General features: G+C 39.3%; 2 protein-coding genes across 2 annotated transcripts in view; both read right to left on the bottom strand.

Annotated features, from left to right (window-relative positions):
• Positions 1-463: 463 nt before the first annotated feature.
• On the bottom strand, positions 464-11,229 carry LOC137098836 (noelin-3-like). Its single transcript, XM_067475491.1, has 6 exons — positions 10,596-11,229; positions 7,522-7,665; positions 6,290-6,445; positions 5,808-6,027; positions 4,878-4,984; positions 464-3,335 (listed from the first exon to the last, which is right to left on the bottom strand). Exons 1-6 carry the CDS (start codon positions 10,662-10,664, stop codon positions 2,658-2,660), a joined length of 1,374 nt encoding a protein of 457 aa, XP_067331592.1. The 5' UTR covers positions 10,665-11,229; the 3' UTR covers positions 464-2,657.
• Positions 11,230-17,800: 6,571 nt separating this feature from the next.
• LOC137098535 (collagen alpha-1(XI) chain-like) overlaps positions 17,801-20,274 on the bottom strand; it is a 77,542-nt gene continuing 75,068 nt past the window's right edge. Inside the window, exons 66-68 of the mRNA XM_067474846.1 lie at positions 20,025-20,258; positions 19,264-19,448; positions 17,801-19,171 (exon numbers count right to left, since the gene is read on the bottom strand). Of these exons, the coding sequence (XP_067330947.1) occupies positions 19,302-19,448; positions 20,025-20,258 (381 nt within the window). The 3' untranslated portion in view covers positions 17,801-19,171; positions 19,264-19,301. The remainder of the gene's footprint in view (positions 19,172-19,263; positions 19,449-20,024; positions 20,259-20,274) is intronic.

Here is a 20,274-nt window from a genome sequence, read left to right as displayed (position 1 = left end):
CATATCTCAATAAGGTTTGTTAGGTTTGCTCTTGACAAAACTGTATTCTATCCAATCAATTTCAACATTGTCTTGAAAGACACTTTTACTGATTTTGAACTTGCTTCTTTTGGGTTTAGTGTGGTACATGTAAGAGGTGTACATGAAAATAAATGCCATTAAATGTCCCTCTGACTTTCAAATGTAAAAATATCTCTATACTATCTGAAAAAAACCTCCAGATGACATCACTTGGAAAAACCTTCAGTTCAGATTTTGCTAATACTATGAAGTTTGTAATCTTGATCAACTTGCTTTTTCAGAGCTCCTCCAGATTATATCATCTGAACTCCTAACAATGAAAAACACCTCTTGGTGATTTGGAGGAGTTTTTCAGCTAGAAGCAGAGAATAATTTTAATATAGCAAAGTCAGAGGCAAGTTTAAAAGCATTAATGTCCATTTGCATTGTAAACTAAAGCTATAGAAAGCAAGCTGAAAATTGGTGAGGTCGCCCTTTAATGTAAAGCTTTAACAAAGAGTTGTGTAAAAGTGATGTAAAAGGTAGTGCAGGAAAACATGTGCCACTTTGTCCATTTGTAGAACAATCAACACTCTTTTACCAGAACAGCTTATGTCAGGAAAAACAGTTGTCAGATTAAATTACGGTGAAATGTTGCGTTGCTTTTAAAACATTTCAGAGGTGCCTTGAAGAGCATCAAAATGATGGATGGATTAGTGAAGGCACCTACTGGTCAATGGCCCGCGGGGCCCAAAAGGTCAGGGGGTCTTTAAGTCACAGCATATGATTTAGCTGTTCATATTTCTCATTTTAAAAAACTCAGTTAAAAGACTTAAAGTGGCAAAAAGAGATGCACAACAAGCAAAAGAATATGCTAAATAACTCCCCAAATGCATAAAATACCTGAAAACAGCCACAAAACTTTAAACAAACAAACTTTAAACTTTAAACAAAGACACAAAATGTCCAAATATAGAAACAAAACGATAAATACAGACACAAGAATTACCACAAACAGACAATAAATGACCAAAAACAGAAACAAGATAGAAACAAAATGACAGAAAAAGACAAAAAACAAAAAAACAAAAAGATGCACAACAATCAGAAAATGTTAAAGGAGTCACACAAGATTAAACCGTTGATCCTAAGTACTTAATAAATAAACTAAAACATTCAAAATGGATATAATGACCAAAAACACCCACAAAGTCAAAAAATAGATGCAAAATGACAACAACAGCCATAAAAGTACCACAAACTGACATACAATTGCAAAACAAGATACTCAAGAAGTCCCAAAATGCGTGCAAACTAACTAACCCTCTAACTAACTAACTAACTAACTAACTAACTAACTAACTAACTAACTAACTAACTAACTAACTAACTAACTAACTAACTAACTAACTAACTAACTAACTAACTAACTAACTAACTATTACTAACAAATTACCAACAAAGAAAAAAAAAAGAAAAATATACCCAAAATTTTATACACCCAATATGAGACTAAAAGCAGCTTTAAAACGACCACAAAAATGGAGGGTCTTCCCCTGGCTGTGCTCAAAGGCCCCCCTTTTTCTCATTATCGTACACACTGACAACATAAATGAATAAATCCTTCTTTAATGAAAACAATACTTTTATTTTGGTTATGTATTACTTCTTATTTACACAAACAAATGTGTAATAAAGATATCTACTGCAGTCTATATAAATCAAACTATTACTATTACAGCTAGAGAGGCAGAGAATGGGATGTTGTGCAAATACAAAATACACAAATAGCTATACAGTTACAGTAAAAATGCCGTTATGTTAGCCAACATTCATGCATGATAGCTGTTATACTGTACTGAAGAAGGCATACAAACTGTTGCTGAATTTACAAAAAGCTTAAATACCTCAAAGTACTTACCAGACTTGCTGTTTACTCCAGTATTTTTGACTTAGGTCTTGCAGATTTCCTATGACCTGGATGACCGAGAATGTTCATAGACACACACAAAAAAAGCCAAGTACAGTAACTACAGAGGTGCATTATGGGTCACCGTATTTCCCATTGTCCTGTACAAGGTCAAGTGGAAAGAGTTTTGTAAGGAAAAGACAGTTTAAAAAGCTAAGTGGAGGCAGTGAAAGGCAGGAATAAATTAGCAGATGATGATGAATAAATGGCAAGGAAAAGAATGGAAACAAAATGAATTAGTGGGCACAGTCAAAATATGAATAATTTAAGGGGCATGAATAAATGCAATTCTGGAATGAGAAAACCGATATAAATATGAAGACTTTGTTTCAGAAAAGCTTTCAGTTTAAAGAGAAAAAAGGAGCTGCAGAGTTTATCTCTATTTCATTCTTCCCCCCTTTTTTAAAAGTTGCTCGGTAAAAGTGTCATTTCTTAGTGAGAATGTCTTACCTGCCAAGTGGGTTTGTGCTCAGTTATATTTAAAGCAAGAGTAGGTTTTTCACATGAAGAATATCTTAATTAAATATAAGTTACTCCTGATTTGAAATCAGGGAAGTGGCTAGGTGCCCTTAAACACATTTGTAGAAATGCACAAAATTAACTAGAGAATTCAAATAAATTAACAAATGCATCAAATTCATTAGAACATTCAGGAGAACCCATCCATTTCTTCCCAGCGCTCTTTCCTTTAAGAGTCGTCCTCAGTTTTAATGATGTGGAAAAGTGTAACATTGAACAGGACCTGGTGGCCGTTGTTCCAGCCGTAAAGGGCACGGTCCCTGGCGTTGTAGTCCAACATAGACATGTGGAAGTACTGGTTATGAAAGGGAATGTCTGTATACTCGTATGTGGAGGTTTTGGTGGAGTAGGCGTAGTACACCTTAGCGCCGGTTAAGTGAGAATTAGTAATGTAGAGCGTCCCACAGATCATGAAAGACTCGCCGGCATTCCTCTTTGAGTATTCTGTGTTCCATGTTTTGAGGACCTGGAGCGTGTCTGGGTTCAGTTGGCTGATGACAATGTTCCCAGCGTTCTGGTTGGTTGCGTACACGGCCCACAGGCCCAGCTCATCAGCCATCACGTCGATGTCTGAAAAGCCTCCCCAGGTGTAGGGGTACACGTTGTGGAAGCCCGCTGACTCTAGAGCTCTCTGTGTGACCACGCGGCCCGTCTCGAAACTGTACCTCACTATGATGTTGCTCTGCATCTTGTTGTAGTACAGAGAACCGTTGTACACCACGTGGTTGGTTCCAGCCCATTTGAATGGAAGGTTGTAGGTTCTTGACTCAACTCCGGCCACAAAATCAGCGATGGATTTATACTCTTTGACTATCTTGTTGTTGGTGTAGCTGTCCATGTACCAGACCTGGGGATAAAGAAATACAAACAATCCACACCCCTGTGATTGTCAGCATTATGGTGGGTGGCTCAGGTCACCCATCTTTACACTTTCAAGATTAACAGCATGTAAAACAAAAATATATACTGTGTAGAAAACAGCGTATTCGCTAAGAAAAAAAAGGGCAGAATCCTGATACTGTACATAAACAAACAGTGAGCAAAACAGTTCTTGAAATCTAAATATTCACTCATGGACTTTTATTGGTACTGATAAAGTCAAACTGGGATTTAGAGCTGGAAACTACAGCAGAAAGAGACCTTTTGCCTTTATAAACACAGAATGGTGTATCCTAGTGAGATAAATAGGGAGCTGTTATTTATTTATTTATTTATTTTTTATTTTAATTTTTTTTTTATTTACTAAGTAAATAATAAGTACTTTTTTTTTTCCTACTTTTTTTGCAGACTAGTGGTACTGTGAAACAGTTTTTTTGATAAGTAGGCCAAGTTTCTGTTTTACTTGTGCCTGTTTGTAACTCTGTGGGCACATAACATCATGTTGTGATGTTATGTTGACGTGGCACAGAACAGTAAAATTTTTGCTTTGTGCAACTACACTGAATGAGTTGTGGTAACATGTCAAGACAAAGACAGAGAAGATACAGGAGACTGCTAGTAACATAACCTGACCTGACGTGACGTGACGTGATGAGATGTGACATGACATAACCTAATCTGGCATGACATAAAATAATAAAACATACCATACCATAGCATAGCATAGCACAGTGTGACGTGACATGACGTGACATTACCTAATCTGGCATGACCTAACATAACATAACATACGATGCCATAGCATAGCATAGCATAGCACAGCATGACATCACATGACATGAAATTTAGTTTAATTCTGCAAAAGTTGTTAACTGTTTTTGTGGTATTTTTCACTTTTTATAAGTGTCCAAATGCTGCATTTATCTACAAAATCCAAACTACTAAAAACATTCAAAAAAGAATAGCACCTCTGTAGCCTGCTCTTATCACAAAATTCATCACAAACATTTCAAGCCTGAGGCTGGCTCCTCATCAGGTACGAATGTCATCCATCCAGAGTTTTTTGGACCTTTATTTTGAAATTGCATTGCATTTCATTTTAAGGCGGCAGCATCCTTCACAGGCTGACGATTAATGTGTCTGCTGCACACTGGATAATTGACAAAGTCTCAGACCTCATATGGTGTTTATATATATTGGCTTTTACCCACAGTGGCTTCATCGCTATGATGAAGACACCGTGCCAAGTAAAACAACAAGTGCTTTCTCTCCATTAAGTCAGTTAGTTTCGTTATTTCCAACAAACATAAAAAGTCCAGCAAGTGACAAGTTCTAGGTTTGAATACAGTTTAAATTTAGCAAAACAAAAGGTTTTAGTTAGCACGATGTGGTACCTCAGCAACATCTCTTCCCCCTGAACAACAGGAGGGAAGCAGCTGTATGTAAATTATTAAACTGCTTAGCGTTACTTCAAAGGCATCTTTAAGAAAAGCACATTAACTGGGCTCACCCTGTTGTTTTTGGGAGACGCCTGTGGGTCCGTCATCCAGGCTCCAAATCTGGTTCCTGAGGTTTTCACGGTCAGCGGCCCAGTGATCTTCATTAGCTTGCCGCATGCTGTGAACACATCACACAGCTCTGGTCGGAATCCGCACAAATGGCTTTCGCCCGACATGATACAACCACAGCCAAATGTTATGATGTTAAAACTGGAATGAATATAATAACACTAGAATTCCTCTGGTATCTGGTAGTGGACATGTTTGGGTTCAGAATGCTTTGTGTGCAGCAGCTATAGAAATTCTCATGTGTGAAAACCACATAGTTTAATATTTGAAGTACTTGCACTGGCCTTACTTCATCGTTCCAGACACTGTAATTGTGCCAAATGACAGTAGGATATCACCTGTACGCGAGCTTGCACGTTCACTGTTAAGTATTTAACTGCTATCTTACTTAATCAAGCAGAGCTCAAGCACAATGCATCCTTGTTTGAGCAGCCATCTCAAGCTCAGACAGATTTCTAGCCACATCCCATTCCCATGTTAGCTGTTCATGATGATACTTCGACAACCCCCATAAATGTTCATAACCTGGCAGTTGGCAAAATGGAGCTTTAGTTGTGCAAACCTTTAGCAGAGATAAAGCTGCTCTGGAGGCCAAATCGATCTCATTACATGGGTTAAAAAACTGTGAATGGAAAAGAAGGAACCTCCAGCAAAATCCAAAAAAATGTGAAATCAATTTATGGACCTTTAGCTTAGATAATGGTTTTTAGCTTGTTTTTCTCAATCTATTAAAACAATTAACATTCTTTCTGCCTCTCGTAGTAGATTTGTTCTGTATCCACAGTATATTATCAGTCTTGTGGTAGCTGAAAGAAGTGTGCCCATCACTGGGGCTGCCATGCTTGGCTGTGATTGTCCTGCTATGCACTTACTGAGTTTGCTCATACAGTTACGCAGCCGATTTTCCAGGTTCAGCACCCTCAGCTGCAGCTCCTCGTAGTCATAGGCTCCCATTTCCTCCTGGATGCCCATCAACACACCAGACAGGTTTCTGATCTCCTCTTTGAACTGGGAGATGAGCTTGGCATCTGTCTTGTACTGCTCCAGGACAGGGATCAGTGGCTGCAGGGACTCCATCTTCCCTTTTAGCTCCTAGAAGAAAAAATAAAATAAAATCACATCTCTCAGTCTGGTGGAACAATTCTGTGAAAGCTCTGTTCTCTGAAAATAGATGAACACTTAGTTCTTTTCAAACCCTTTAAGACAACCTTGTCCTTGGCTGACCAGTGGTAGGCCTGTATAAATCTTATCAGGAATTATCAGCTCAGATTCTTCTCAGGTATCTTTAGAAGTGTTCTTTCCCTGGCACTGCTGTGATGTTTCTTTCAGCCTTGAACATCAAACAAAAACACACCTGAAAGTTTTTGTTTATGAGCGTCTTCCTGTCCAATTCAATCTGTCGGAACTTTGACCGCAGGCCTTTGATCTGGCTCTCCATTCTCATGATGTACTGAAAGTCCCTCTGCGTCCGCAGGTTCAGCACCTCGATTGACTGCGACATGTTCTGCACCTTTTGAGAAGAATGAAACAGTACAGCATTGATTTTTCTGTCCAGCACGGGATTGAAATGTCTTCTGTGTTCAGCCGTTTGCTGTTAGCCTGCAACACTCTAACTTCCCAAGGAACAAATCAACATTTTGACCTCCAGCGTGTCTTTTAACCATCCGCGCATAAGTTTAATAGAGCCTTGAAGGAATTTTTCATGGGCGCAGGGCAGATTTCACTGTAGATATTTGACACAGTGACTCCCTAACGTTTAGCAAAAGCTCACTAGGTTTATAGGCCATCTCAACCAGAAGCTCAACATGAGCTCTTTTCTTTCCTCTTTCTTTGACTCTAATTGCGACCAAACAACATTATTGGAGCACATGACTAGCAAAGTGGCACAACGCTCACATATTGTGCTCTGCATACTTTTCTGGCTCTGGCAGAGGCATCCTGGAATGGCCTTAATAAAGCCCTGAAGCTACTTACTACATTAGTGTCAAAGGCTCAGTGAATGACAGGGAGCTCCCTTTGACATGCGACGCTAAAATGTAGGCTACAGCAACGTCTCATTACATGACTTGCTAATTGGGAAAAGTGACTCCAGCGCCATGCTGTTTGTTTGTAGATAATGCATTAAGTCCCTACTGCCATGTTTTTAAATCCATTGTGGTAGATGAATAAAAATATTCTGAGTGTATTTGACTTTCTGGCACAAATAATGCTCCAAATCATATGCACAATGCCTGATAATACTTCAAACCTTAGCAATAGCTTTAAATGGTTTGTTGCAAAAGAAAAAAAAAAGAAAAAAAGAGGGGTACTCCAGTTCTGTTAAGGTGAGATAGAGAGTGTTCTCATCTTCACAAGCCGTCCATTCAGCTGATGCCATCCATGAAATATATGTGGAAGTGGAAAATAGGGTTATGGACCTGGCTGGTGCAATATCTCTGAGGATTAGGGCAACAAAGACGCCTGAATAACGATAGAAATCAACGTGATGTGTCTATAGGAATAGAAGTTTGTTGTTTGCTTATTAAAAGTGAGTGTTGTGTGTGTCGTTTCACATAGACAGAAATGCGTGTGGCTGTGTTCACACACCTTCTCCAGGAGCTGGCGGAGCTGTCTGCCTTTGGCATCTCTGGAACACAGATTTTGTTCAGGTGCCACCACTGTGCAGATACAACGCCCATCTGCATCCTGAGCTGAGCTGTACACCTGCCACCCCTCCTTTGGCCTGATGGTCTGCATGCAGAAACACAGGCACGCTAAGTAAATACACAGAACACACATCTACAGGCAGACACACGAAATTAATTTAACACTGATCATATCACTATCATGGTTGTTTTGTTTTCTTATTGTTTCCCCCCCATGATTCATCCATTTCTGTGGCTTATGCCCCAAAAGCTTTGACACCAAGCAATTTCACTGACTTATAAAAAAGTCCGGGCTTTGAAAGAACAAAGTGCCTCTGCTGTAAGATATTCCTCCACTCACACTATACAGTCTCCAGTGAATTTCCACTTTAACAATAAATAGTGTTTCCTGGCCTTGATGAATAACCCGAGCGTTGAAATTCCTCGATTTCTCCTCACTAGGCCTTCCAATACCTTAAGTGAAAGTCCTGCTGGGAGACGCAGATAAACCCGATTTGTGGGAGCTATTCCCGTTCTTTATTACACCCAATATGCTCTACAGCACTAGAGAATAAAGCCTAAAGAACATACAGGTATGCATCATAAGCCAATGCAGACTATTTGAATGCAAAACTGTCAAATACTGTCTGCAAAAAACACAGTAAAAACTTGTTTTCGCTCCAAATATTGATGAAACTGTCCAGAAGTGCTGGAAAAAAAAGTTGATATCTATCAGAGACATGAACATCAGTATTTGAACAATACTGCTGTTTATCGTCAGCCTGGGAAATGAACACAAGCCTCCAGCCAACTACTGGCAAACGTCGACTGCAGATGGTAAATGTATCTACACTGCGAGCCTCTTTGGCAGACGCCCAACTGTTATTTGGATTTTGTTTTACATGGGAAAACTCAGTCTATTGGAGGAATAACATGCGATACAAGCGAGCTTTGGCTGCCACCGGCCTTTGAAGTTGGGGGATTGAAAAGTGGAGTGCCCTGCTTACAGTGCAGCCCTCCTTTGCCCTCTCCCATTCACCCTGGCCTATCAACTCGAGCTGTATTAAAGATCAATTCTGAATCACTCACGAAAGATCATTTCCCCTCTTATCAAGCTAAGGGGAAAGAGAAAGCTTTTTCTCTTCATGTTTACCTATAGAGAGCCTGAGTCTCTGCAGGTAAACTGTATAAATATAAGTTTATATCGCACTTTTACAAACAAGTTTGATCCCAGAAAATTAATTTTGCAATGCAGAATTTTATCCACTTGCATTTTGACTAAAACGTCTTTTTCTCACTCAGATTTTCTTATCTGCATGTATTTAAAAAAAATACACTACGAATCTCCAGAGCATTCATTTTTTCCCCCGCATGTATCCATTATCAGATTGTTAGAAAATTGTTTCAGGTTTTTATCAAATCTCTGCAGTAGTGACATTTGTGCACTTTCCTATTGGCTGCTTGTAAAGTTTGTGATATAAGAATTGAAGATTATTCTTGGGATGTCCTGATACAATTATTAGATTTAAAAAAAAAAGTTGATTGCAGAACATAATAATCTCACCTTTAAAGTCTTCTTTAGAAGAATGTTCTACCTCTCAATGGTTCTGCTAGGTCACACATTCCATGAGAAATTAAATGACAGTGAAAAGTAATGGAGGTAAAAGTGATACTGCACTGAAATGAGGTCATGCGTGTTACATTGTACAATTCGAAGAAATTATTAGAGAGACTCGATGGCTTGGTGCACCATGACTGTAACTGGAATCTGCATCTCTCTCTTCGCATCACAGCTGAATGAGATGAAAGAGGGAGGGAAACATCCTCGGCTCTTCTTTCCCTTACTTTGCTTTGAAAAATTCCTAAAAAGGAGCCAGTTTCACTAATCTGTGAGAACGGTCTTTCTCCTCTGTCTCTTGAGTGACGCACATCCTTTCCCCTCTTGTCACTTGCACATTTCCTCACATTAAAAAGGCATCTGTAGCTCAGCCAAGCCGGATGCACTCTCCAACGAGGCTTTTTGTTTGACAGTTAGTCTGCACAAAGACTTTTCCTAGCATTTAAATTATTCAGACAGCTGGTTACTCTTTTGTTTTGGGGACATTAATTTCTGACTGTCAGACAGATTTGAATATAATTATGAGTATTGACTGTAAACATTTCCTGTTACTGTGAACAAACAAATGACATCGATTCTGCACCTTCTACCATGGCAAGGTGTTACTGTGTGAGGACACCGATTTTCAATCAAGGCACTGGCACTGGGACTGTATTCTGCATGGGTGGGATGAACCTAATCGACCATTGTTCTTGTCCAAATGGCTCGGTGATCTGCTGGCTGCTCCACCTAATTTGTGACAATGCTCTCGAAATCGTTCCCACTTCATAAGCTTAAGTTCTAAAACACATTTTCTTAACACAACTTCAAAGTAGCACAGAAAGGAAAACTGCACCAAAAGTGAAAGAGTCCTTTCAGGTCAAGTCTTTTTTTTTTTTTTTTTTAGAGAGAGAATTTGCCTATATCAAGATGTTTAGTGCTGCTTCTTCAGCCTGGGAGGGAATTTGGATGTAATTCACAGCATTTTCTTTTAAACAATGATTGAACTCTCTCTTAAAAGTGAATTATATGCCTGGCAATACTCCACGATCAATATGGTAGATGTAGGCAATAAACACCAGTGCTGTGAGGGTGTCTCTTCTTTCACCACTACTTCAAATTCTGTGTTTTGAATTGATTTATTTTTGCATATTAGTGTTAGTTGCAACTAGCACTGGAGTGCACACTGGTTACAGTGGCAAGAGAAATGAATGAGCCACATAATGGCACAAACCTGAAATGAGTCATATCTGTGTTGTTGGTCCATCACCAACCATTGTGCACTGCTCCACCCAGGTGGAAGCCATCCCCCCCTCACCCCCCAAAAGAAAAAAAGCTGAACTTTACAGCTCTAACATTACATGGCGGACCGAGCTCTCGCGGAAGTTAAGTCTATGTTTTTGCTAAGAAATGGAAAGGCAACGCAAAGGGAAACTCACCACTGAAGGGCAGTATCCGAACAACAGCAGGAACAGCAGCGGGTTCAGCACCACGGACAGCGACCACATTCTGGCGGCTGCTGCGATCTGTCCCTCCTCCGCCCCTCCGCCGCGACGGCAACAAAAACAATTTCACGCAACTTTTCGCCCGTGGGCTCGCGCCGCCACGTCCACTAGGCGTTGGTAGACAGCGCTGCTTCCTGGAGAGGAGGGGGCCACATCCATGCACTCGCCCCCGTTACGCACGCATGCCATGTGGGCTGCGGGGGAGAAACCTCGTCACTGCGAGGAGGGGGTAAAAAAAAAAAGTTTGTCGGATTTGCACGCAGAAAAAAAAAAAGAAAAAGAAAAACGAGCTCTGTTTAGGTGACAGGCACGCTTCTTCGCGGATATGACATCATCCAGTTGCCCCTCTTGAGTTTTAATGAGTCCAGCTTGGAATGTGGGTGAGGAAGAACCACCGGCAGCTGTGCGGTGACAAAAGTTGCAGCTGGGAGTATTGACTAGGAATAAGAAGGTGGAGGCCTGAGATCAGAGCTGCTGCCACTGCTAGGTTTCTGTTCCCGTGTGCACGCGCAGAAAGGGCGCGAGAGTAGCGCGCGCACTATAGGGAGGGATTGTTTAAATTCCAGCAGCTACTGTAACATTTTATTACAACATTAGAAGGTCAAAACACACCAATGTCACATTTTTCCAGAGTGCCTCCATTGCTTTGTATGGAAGTCCATTTATGCCATGACAAAAAAAAGAGATGAGATTAAAATAACAATATTCATTTTAATTATGAAACCAAAAGAAAACTTTGAAATAGAGATAAAAAGTAAAAATGATTTACCGACCTGCTTGCTCAAAATCAATTGAAATCCTACAGCTGTTTTATATTTGTAACATGTTGACAGTCAAATTATTAATTTTTAATTGAATATGACCCAAAGGGAAGTAAATATAATACATTACATCTTAAAGACCTTTTAAAATAAATGTTATGATTTAATGTTAAAATAAAATGTTTAATTCATAATTTAAAAGACAAAATAACAAATATGATTTAACAATAAAAGTATCATTGGTAAATTTTTTTTTTTTTTATTTCAACACATTCTTTTAATAAATGAGCTCAACATTGGTTTCTTAAAGCTCAAATATGAAACTTTTGGGAATCAGTTAGCTGTGGCATGAGACTTGAGATACACCAAGTGTCAGACAGTGACACTGTCTCAAAGCCAGTGGCACTTTTGTGTCAGGAAGTGATGCGCGGGGTTTGACCTCTGATTGGTCGTAAGGGCGAGCCTCGCTCAAAAACCTTCACATATAAAATTCTCCTGCAAGGCTGTTCTGCGAGTCTGTGTTACAGGAGGTTTTAAAAGAACCTCTGCAAAATAAGATGAGTTATGAAGCGTATTGCTACTAAAATTGTACTGAAAAAAAAAAGTGTAAATTTTGATGGCACTTTTCTGGCTCCATAAATTGAAACTTATTATGGCATAATTTTAACCTAAAAATGCAATAAGTGATTTTGGGGCCACTTAGGGGCAGCAGAAAGAATTAAGTAAAAAGACATCATCACCTTTTGGCATGCTAAACTAGTAAACAGCTGAGAATAATACAGACACAGTAGCTACATAGTGACGGTATCGTTCCTGTGGACTCGAGCCCCCCCTTGACCAGAAGACCCAAATTCACCTCATTTTAGCTCTGCATTTGGTCCCAGTGAGCTCCTGTGGGAAATTTCTGGCTCTTTAGCTGCCAGAGCTTCCATAGATTTCACCAGCTACTCTCTTAGTACTTTTGTTTTTATTGTTCCTGACATTTAATTTCAACATTGTTTTCTTTTCCGAGCACAAATCAGTTTTGTTGAACTACAATTGATAGAAAATGTCTCCATGGCAACTACAGCAACTATTGTAATAAATATACTAACTAATCACACCGAGGTCTGGGGATTAAGTGATGGAAAGTCTGTGTCTTAAAAGAGGATTTACAAATTTCTAGGTTACAATTTTTAATCCTAACACTGCAAACAATGTCAGCATTTACTTGCTATATTTCCATATGAGCAGAGAGCAAAACAAGTTATTGTGCATTTTGAATAAACTGATCCTTTAATACTCCAGATTTCCTGACTGGGCTTTTTTTTTCTATATTACGAAAAACTAACGAGACAAAGCTTTCTGTGGTGCAGTACTAAAGTTTTTCTCTGGCAAAAGCCATTATGACACAATGTTTTCAGTGCGTAGAATAATCGAGACAAGATATTAAATATTGTGGGGGTGCTCATCGTGCATACAAATACAGTTCACAGCCTTTGCAGGAGTAACAAACACACTTGTTAAGTTTTTCTTGTTCAAGCTGTTCTACTCCTTTAGCAGATGCAATCAGGAAGTATAATGTTACTATGTCGCTCTGAAGTTGGTCTGTTACCTCTGGGCTTCAACCCGAGTCCTTCTTTTGGTAAATGTGGGTTAACATTTGAGGCAAACGCAAGCCTACCATTAAAAGTATGCCAAATTACCCATGGAAGCAAAAACAACTATCAGAGTATTTGCTCATGGACATTCTGAACACATACTGTATCTAATATATGTCCATCATTTCCAAGTGGTGACCTTTTGACAAACAGGAGAACAAATTTTGACACAAATTGCGGATATCAGACACTAAAGTTTTTAAGTAGGATATCCTCGATGACCTCAGTGACCTGCACGTCAAGCTGTTGGTAAGAACGGAAAATCAATAAACAAAATGCAGTAACTAACTGTAGAATATGCATAACTGTCTGAAAACTTTCTAGAAAAAAATTACATATACTAACTGTAGCATGAACCTGTTGCTTTGCTATCTGCAGGGTCTTTGGCTCCTGCAATTCTCAGCTCCCCCTGGGAGGACACTCCTCACAGTTTGAACACCTCTGGTTTTGACAGATGGTAAGATTTTGCTTATCTCTTCTATATGTATCTGTGGAAAATGCTTTACCTTTTAAGCCCCTGATTTGGGCCTGAGCCATGCCTTCTGTACTTGGACTGCCAATCAGATCTTTCCCTACAGGCTGTCCACGAGCTGCAAGTGGAGCATGTCCTTGACCGCAAGAGTCACATTTTTTCTTGTGGGAAGCCGAGCACTTTGACACACAAATCAGTGTTGGACCCAGAAAAATTAATAGTTTTTTTAATTTTCCTTTGCTTAGGGTTAAGAGAAAATAGGATGCTTTGGCAAGTCGAGGAACACACTGCTGTGGTGGTGGTGGCGCTAGGGGGGGGTTCTGAAGAGAAACTCTTTTCAGCTTTCCGGGCAATGGTAATGCAGGATCTGCTCGTATAAACCAGAGACCCGAGGAGTTGGGGTGTCCCCAGGCCCTCTTCAGATCAGCAGTCAGCAGCAGGTTGGAGTGAGGTGATGGGCTGGGCAACGAAGCACAGTGCTGCTGGAGTGTTTCCCAGGGAAACTGTTTGAACTGGGAATACTTGAACTCGAGGAGTGTCTTTGAAAGCAGACAGAAGTTTCTTGGCACATTTGAACAAAGGGTTCTTGAAAGCCATGACCTGCATTCTCGATGAGATTCTTTCTACCAGTAACAGTGAGTGCTTGCTTTGCGGCTCAATCCTGCTCAAATTTGTTATGACATGCGATGAGCCCAGGGTATCTTTATCAGTTTAAATTCACTTTCAACATTACTACAAAGAGTTGTGTTTACTCAGGTTGTGGAAAAAGAGATTTTGTAGGATACTGGAACATGTTAATGGTGTAAGGCAGCAGATTTACTGTGTCTGTAGGAATTTTGTCCAGATAATATCAACAGAGAGAACAAGCAATTATCTTACTACAAAAGAGAGACCAGTCAATACATGCCGTTTCTACTGTTTCTCTGCAAACAGTTGAAAATTACACGTTGTTCTCTATTTTAAACAAGTCATCCTTATCTTCCTTTATCCAGAAAACTGTACACTTTTTTTCTCTTGCTTTAGTTACAAACTTTTACACTCAGTACTTTTCCAGTACAACAGAAGTTTTCTACCCTTGGTCACAAGTGGTTCTACTGAAGCAGCTGGAGGGTGGCTGCCAGGTTTTGCCTCTGGTATTTGAACCAACAGTCCACACCGTAAAACTTAGTGTTACATAATACTTTATGTGGTAGAGGATTTTCTGTGTTATATATATTGTTCAGGACAGTTTGTTATTTTTGATTTGGGCCAGTCAAAATTCAACATTCAACAACTTTATTGATGCCTAAGGGAAATTGTGTTGACTCCTTACAGTTGCTCTCCCCGTGAAAGTAGAAAGAAAAGAACATCCACCAAACCAAGACAATAAACATTAAGGGTACCCATATCAATATTTTGTAATTAACAAAGTAATATAAAGGTAATAATTAGGTAATATGGTAATAGTGGTGTAGTATCTTAGTAACAACGAGGTAATAGTGGTATAATGTTCTTCATAATAACCAGTGAATAAAAGATAATATTTCTGCAATAACAATGCAACAGCAATATTTGTTTAAGCAATAGATGGATAATAATGTGGAAACTATCCTCCAAAAGATATAGTAATTACCAGGAGAGACATGTGGTAGTTTCTGTGTAATCGTGCAGTGGAACCATGAATGTGAGTTGTAAAATGCACAACTTCCTGTTTTTACTGACATTTATTGTAGTATCTGCAGTAGTAAAGATAAGTGACGTGATAAGATACTGATGCAGTACAGGTCATAAACGCCTCCCCTTCATGTCACCACATCATTACTGTAGCTCTTGGTGGTTATTTTTCACATTATTACCATGTGATTTGGGGCTATTACCTAGATATACTGAATCCATATCTTATAACAACATATTACCCAGTTTTTATAAGTATATTACTTTGTAATTTCCTTATTAATATAAATTAATTACATCGTGATTTCAGAAGTAGTAGCCACTACTACCATGCTATTACCAATGTATTGCTCCACTATGACTGTCCTATTGCCTGCACATTACCACGTTAAGTTAGTTATGGTTAACATTATTGATGGCAGTACTATTTTAATTTAGATTTTATGTGTGATAGGGATACAACCTCTCTTAACACATCCATTTTTAAAACGATATGAAGTTGAAACACTATGTCCACCAATAAAATGGATTATATACACCGATCAGCAACACATTGAGACCTATAAATGTTGTGGCTGATCAGTGTACTGTATGTAACGAGGTGTGTGTTGCATTCCTCGGATTTACAACCACTAAACTAAAGAGACTCTGGGACACAACTTGTCTGCTGCCTTAAATGTGATTGTCTGTCTTTCTGTGTTAGTCCTCAGACGGAGTGGAAACTTTCCAGGGTGCTTTCTTGTCCTCTGGCTTAATTCAGACTCTGATAGGGTCCAGCCATCCATGACCCTGGAAAGGATTAAATGTGTTTAGAAAATGTGTAAGAATGGTGGAAGAAGAATTTAACACTTCCACAGAATAGACAAAAAAAAAAATAAATAAAAATCCCCTCTCTGCTTTTGTCCTTTCTTTGGAAACCGCCTCTCATCAGATGTGACTGTAGCCCACGGCGGCCCTGGAGTTTTGACAGAATCTTTTAGACATGTTGACCAAAAGTGGGTGTCCCAACAGATCGGCTGTGACTGACTGGATTTAGGCAAGATTCTGAAGAGGATATGTTTAGAGTAAGCAAGTAGCCCTTTCACCCCAGAAACGTCATCTCATTGGACAGTGGCCTTCATTTTCTTTGCTTGTTTTGATTCAGAACTATTCTGAAGCAACAGCAAAACATGTTTTTCTATCTTCAAAAGTGCAAAACAGGTGGTTCTGTTAAAAAAAAAAGAAATAGATAAATGAGTGGCCATCAGCCCAAGCAAACAAAAAAAACTTAATGATTACTCATCACCATATGCGCTTCAACTGACCAAAATATGATGACAGCAGTAAGGTTTAAGAAGTACACGCAGGCCGCAAACGACAGATGCAATGATTCATACAGCAGAATGAAAACTGTTTAGGAATTCATGCAAACAGCCAAAACCAACAGACCTCACTGAAGTCTGATTGTTTTTTCTGTATGTAGGTTGAAAGCATTGCTGAGACATGGCAGATGACGAGGCCGAGACAGCGGCCTGTTTATGTGAGTGCTGTGCTTACTACTGAAAATAGAGATTGGATTTCAAATAGAGATTTGTCTGTTTTTACCACTCGGATTTGAAATACTGTGCAGAAAGCTTGTTGTGGGCACAGTAATGCGGCTCTGTGTGTTGTCTACAACCAAGGTTTCTTGTTATGCCAAAGATTGATTAAAGAGGGTGTTTAATGGAAACCAGCAAGACAAACGCATTACGAGCAGTGTACTACAGCTGTGTGGAGAGCTGAAAGTAAAAATCCTCTGCAGTTAGAAAAAAAAAAAATCACATTGAATATTTATGTACGATGTACTGGACAAACATATATTGATTAAATTATTCCTTAACTTTTGACTAAAAAAGTGCATGTAGTTTTTAAAGTTACAACGTCTCACACATCACACTGCAGTTGCTAGACGCAAGCATGCAGAAGAAACAGAGTATTTGTTGTTGCCGTTCTGGATATGATGGAAAGTCAAATTTATTTTCTGTCTCACCTGCTTAGCAAAATCAATCTGATGGCTTACATGCTTCAATATTATAAATGTCATCCGTTCCCTCATAATCACGCTGCTACAATGACAAACTCCTTGGGAGGAAAAGATAATTTCTGTCAATTTGCATTTGCTGTGGACTCCTCAGGCAGAACTGGCACAAACAAACCGAGAGCCATTACTATGTAAACATTTTGCGGATCATTTAGTAAATTACACCTGAAGCCTGTAAGCATTTCATTTCATCGTAAAGAAAGGGAATCATGAAATCTAGCCAAGCCATCCATTACTGCGTTTTTTTATATGGATAAATTTAACTCAACCAAACACGAAACAGGATGTTAGCTGCGCGAAACTCTCTAAGAATTGTGTAGACACTCAACATCCTTACTAAATTATCAAAATGTAGAACAAAGAGACTGAAAAGGGGCATTTTTTTTAGGTAAAAGTTTTGCTGTGGAGTTTGGTCTGGCTTGACTGAATACAGTGGAGCAATTAGGATTCCTGAAACAGCCAGTAAGATGACCACAATTCCTCGATTTATATTAATGTAATTTCCTCACTACTGGGATAAAGCATAACCTGTAAGTGAATGCAAACCATTGCAATGTGGATTTGGCAAAGCACCAAACATTTATTTCAGTTTTACATAGGTTGTAAACATACTGTAATTACACAGGTTCGAAAGCATCTCTGAAGTCTTCACTATCATGGCTGTAAGCTAAGGAGGTGGAGATGCAAACAGATCTAGATCAAAGTCAAATCTAAGTCAAAGAAAGAAAGTGGAAGAGATCACACTGCCTGGGCCCAGCCGAATAAATCACATGGACCCAAACGCTAATCATCTTGATCTTAAATTACTAAGGCGAAGGAAGGTAATATGTATAAGGCGGCGCAGAATCACATATTAAGGGGACTAATCATTCAATAGCCAACGATACAAACATTCAACCCAACATTTTTCAGAATCCAAGTTTTAATATTTTTGAATGAACAATTCAAGGCACATGAAAACATTTGGTTCATTGTTACAAAGAAAATCCACAGAGATTTTTTGGCAAATATATAACAACACCTGGACGAATTTAACTGCATAAAAATCCTTCTTCTTTGTAAGTTATTAACCCCAAGTAATCTTAAAATGTGATCGTGTTATCAACATGGTTTAAAAGCCGAATATTCTTAAAAAGAAACTGAGGTATCATATCTGGGTGAACAGCATCTCTCTGGAAGAACAAGCCCTTTCTTAAAATATTTATATTATTATCTCATTTTATTATGGCTTAATTTCCTAATGGGCACACCGACCGGTATATCATAAAAAAGACAAAATGTGTTTTGAGTTTAGTGTTGTGTTCAAGGTCTCATAAAATCAAATAATGAAAATTATATTATTTACAAAAGGATAATTTTATACTTACAAACTGGCACTTTGTCAAATTGTGTTCTTTCCGAAAGACAACATTTCTTATCACACCTTTTCTTAACAAACTATATCTATAGGAATTAAATCTAATACAGTTTACCAAATGTTTATTTAAACTTCAAGACCCGGGGCACATGCAAGTTTTTAGAATGGATCCGAAAAGGAACAATATCTTACAAAATAATAATAATAATAATAATTATTACAGTTTTATTAAAAAGAACTTTTTGTAGCACCTTGAGCGTTTTGTGATTCTGCACAAAAGCACCTCTGTGGTTGTATTCAGAGCAGCACCTGGAGCACCCAGAGAGGGAGGCGTGGTCGGAGGGGAAGGACAAGGGAGGATGGGGCTTGGGGTGAGTGGATCCTCTCTCTGTTGCTGAATGTGTGCCACTGTCCTCCACGGCATTAAATGTCCTTTTCCTGATGTCACTCCCATTACTACCTTAAAGTCATGTGATTCTGGCCCTACAAGGGCGAGGAGTAGTTTCCCCTGGTCAGCGCTTTCATGACAGGGCTTGGGGGCACTCTTCTTCTCCGGTCTTGCGTGGAGCTTCTCGGCAACAAAAGAAAACACAGGTTTTTGCTTCGCGGGGAGAGAAGGTAAAGGTTGACGGATCTCAGCATGTGGGTGTTAATATGTACCCTCTGACCCTGTCTTTCAGCAGGAGGCAGGGGCGTGTCTAGCCGAGGAAACAGACGGGTCCGACCTCAAAGCCAAACCTCTGGTTGGAGTCCCCAAAGTCATTCAGCATGACGTCAATGATGGGCAGCTGGTCGATGCGGGGAGTGTTGATCTCCATCACTGTCTTTGAGTAGCCCTGCTTCAGCTGCAAGTACAAAGGGCGAATGAGTGGTCAGTAGCAGTAAAGTGGGCCAAAGTCAAACATTCTGTTTACAATTCTCAAATGTGAAGATTTTGTCTTTTTCGGGGGGATTCAGAAATGTTTACTAGTTTCACATTGCAGTATTTTACATACAGCCATTCCATAGTTCAAATCTACAACAAATTATCCACTAGGGTTGCAGCTAGCAAGCTTTTATTAGCAAATAATTTGCAGTTTCTTTTCTCATATAATTAGTCAGAACAAAATCAGAAACTACAAAAAACAAAGACAACGAAAAACAGTCCAACTAACATTCTTATAGATTAAATCAGTAAATGTGAAAAACTAAATCCTTTAAAAGTGTGGAAAACCAGTTTGAGATGATAAACATCACCTCTAAATAGAGGAAATCAAAGTGAAAATGTTTTTAAAGCAAATCAGATTCTATTAGAAATCGCTTGATTTTTCTGGTCTGTTCCTGTATAAGCATTGTTGCACGACTACAGTCCAGTGAGGGTAAATCTGATTCCATGGGTTTTTGGGAAATTGCAAAGAAAAAGTTAGAAAACTAGTGTTTACCGAGCAGCCATCCAATAGTGGCTTGATGAAGAGATTATTGTCATAAGACAGCTCCTCATCGTTGGAGCCTAGGAAGCGCAGCGCCTTGTCATAGTTGTCGGCCTTGGCGTCATACCAGGCCACAGACTGATGGCAGATGTAGGTGAAGTTCTGCCGTGCAGAGGAGCTCAGCAGCTTCAGGAAGGTCATCTGTACAGTGTTGATTGTGTTTTCTGCCATGTCAACATAGTTCAGCTAGGGACACAGAGAG

The sequence above is a fragment of the Channa argus genome, chromosome 14 (assembly GCF_033026475.1).
Source record: "Channa argus isolate prfri chromosome 14, Channa argus male v1.0, whole genome shotgun sequence".
Lineage (NCBI taxonomy): Eukaryota > Metazoa > Chordata > Actinopteri > Anabantiformes > Channidae > Channa > Channa argus.
This window is presented reverse-complemented; position numbering and strand designations above follow the sequence as displayed.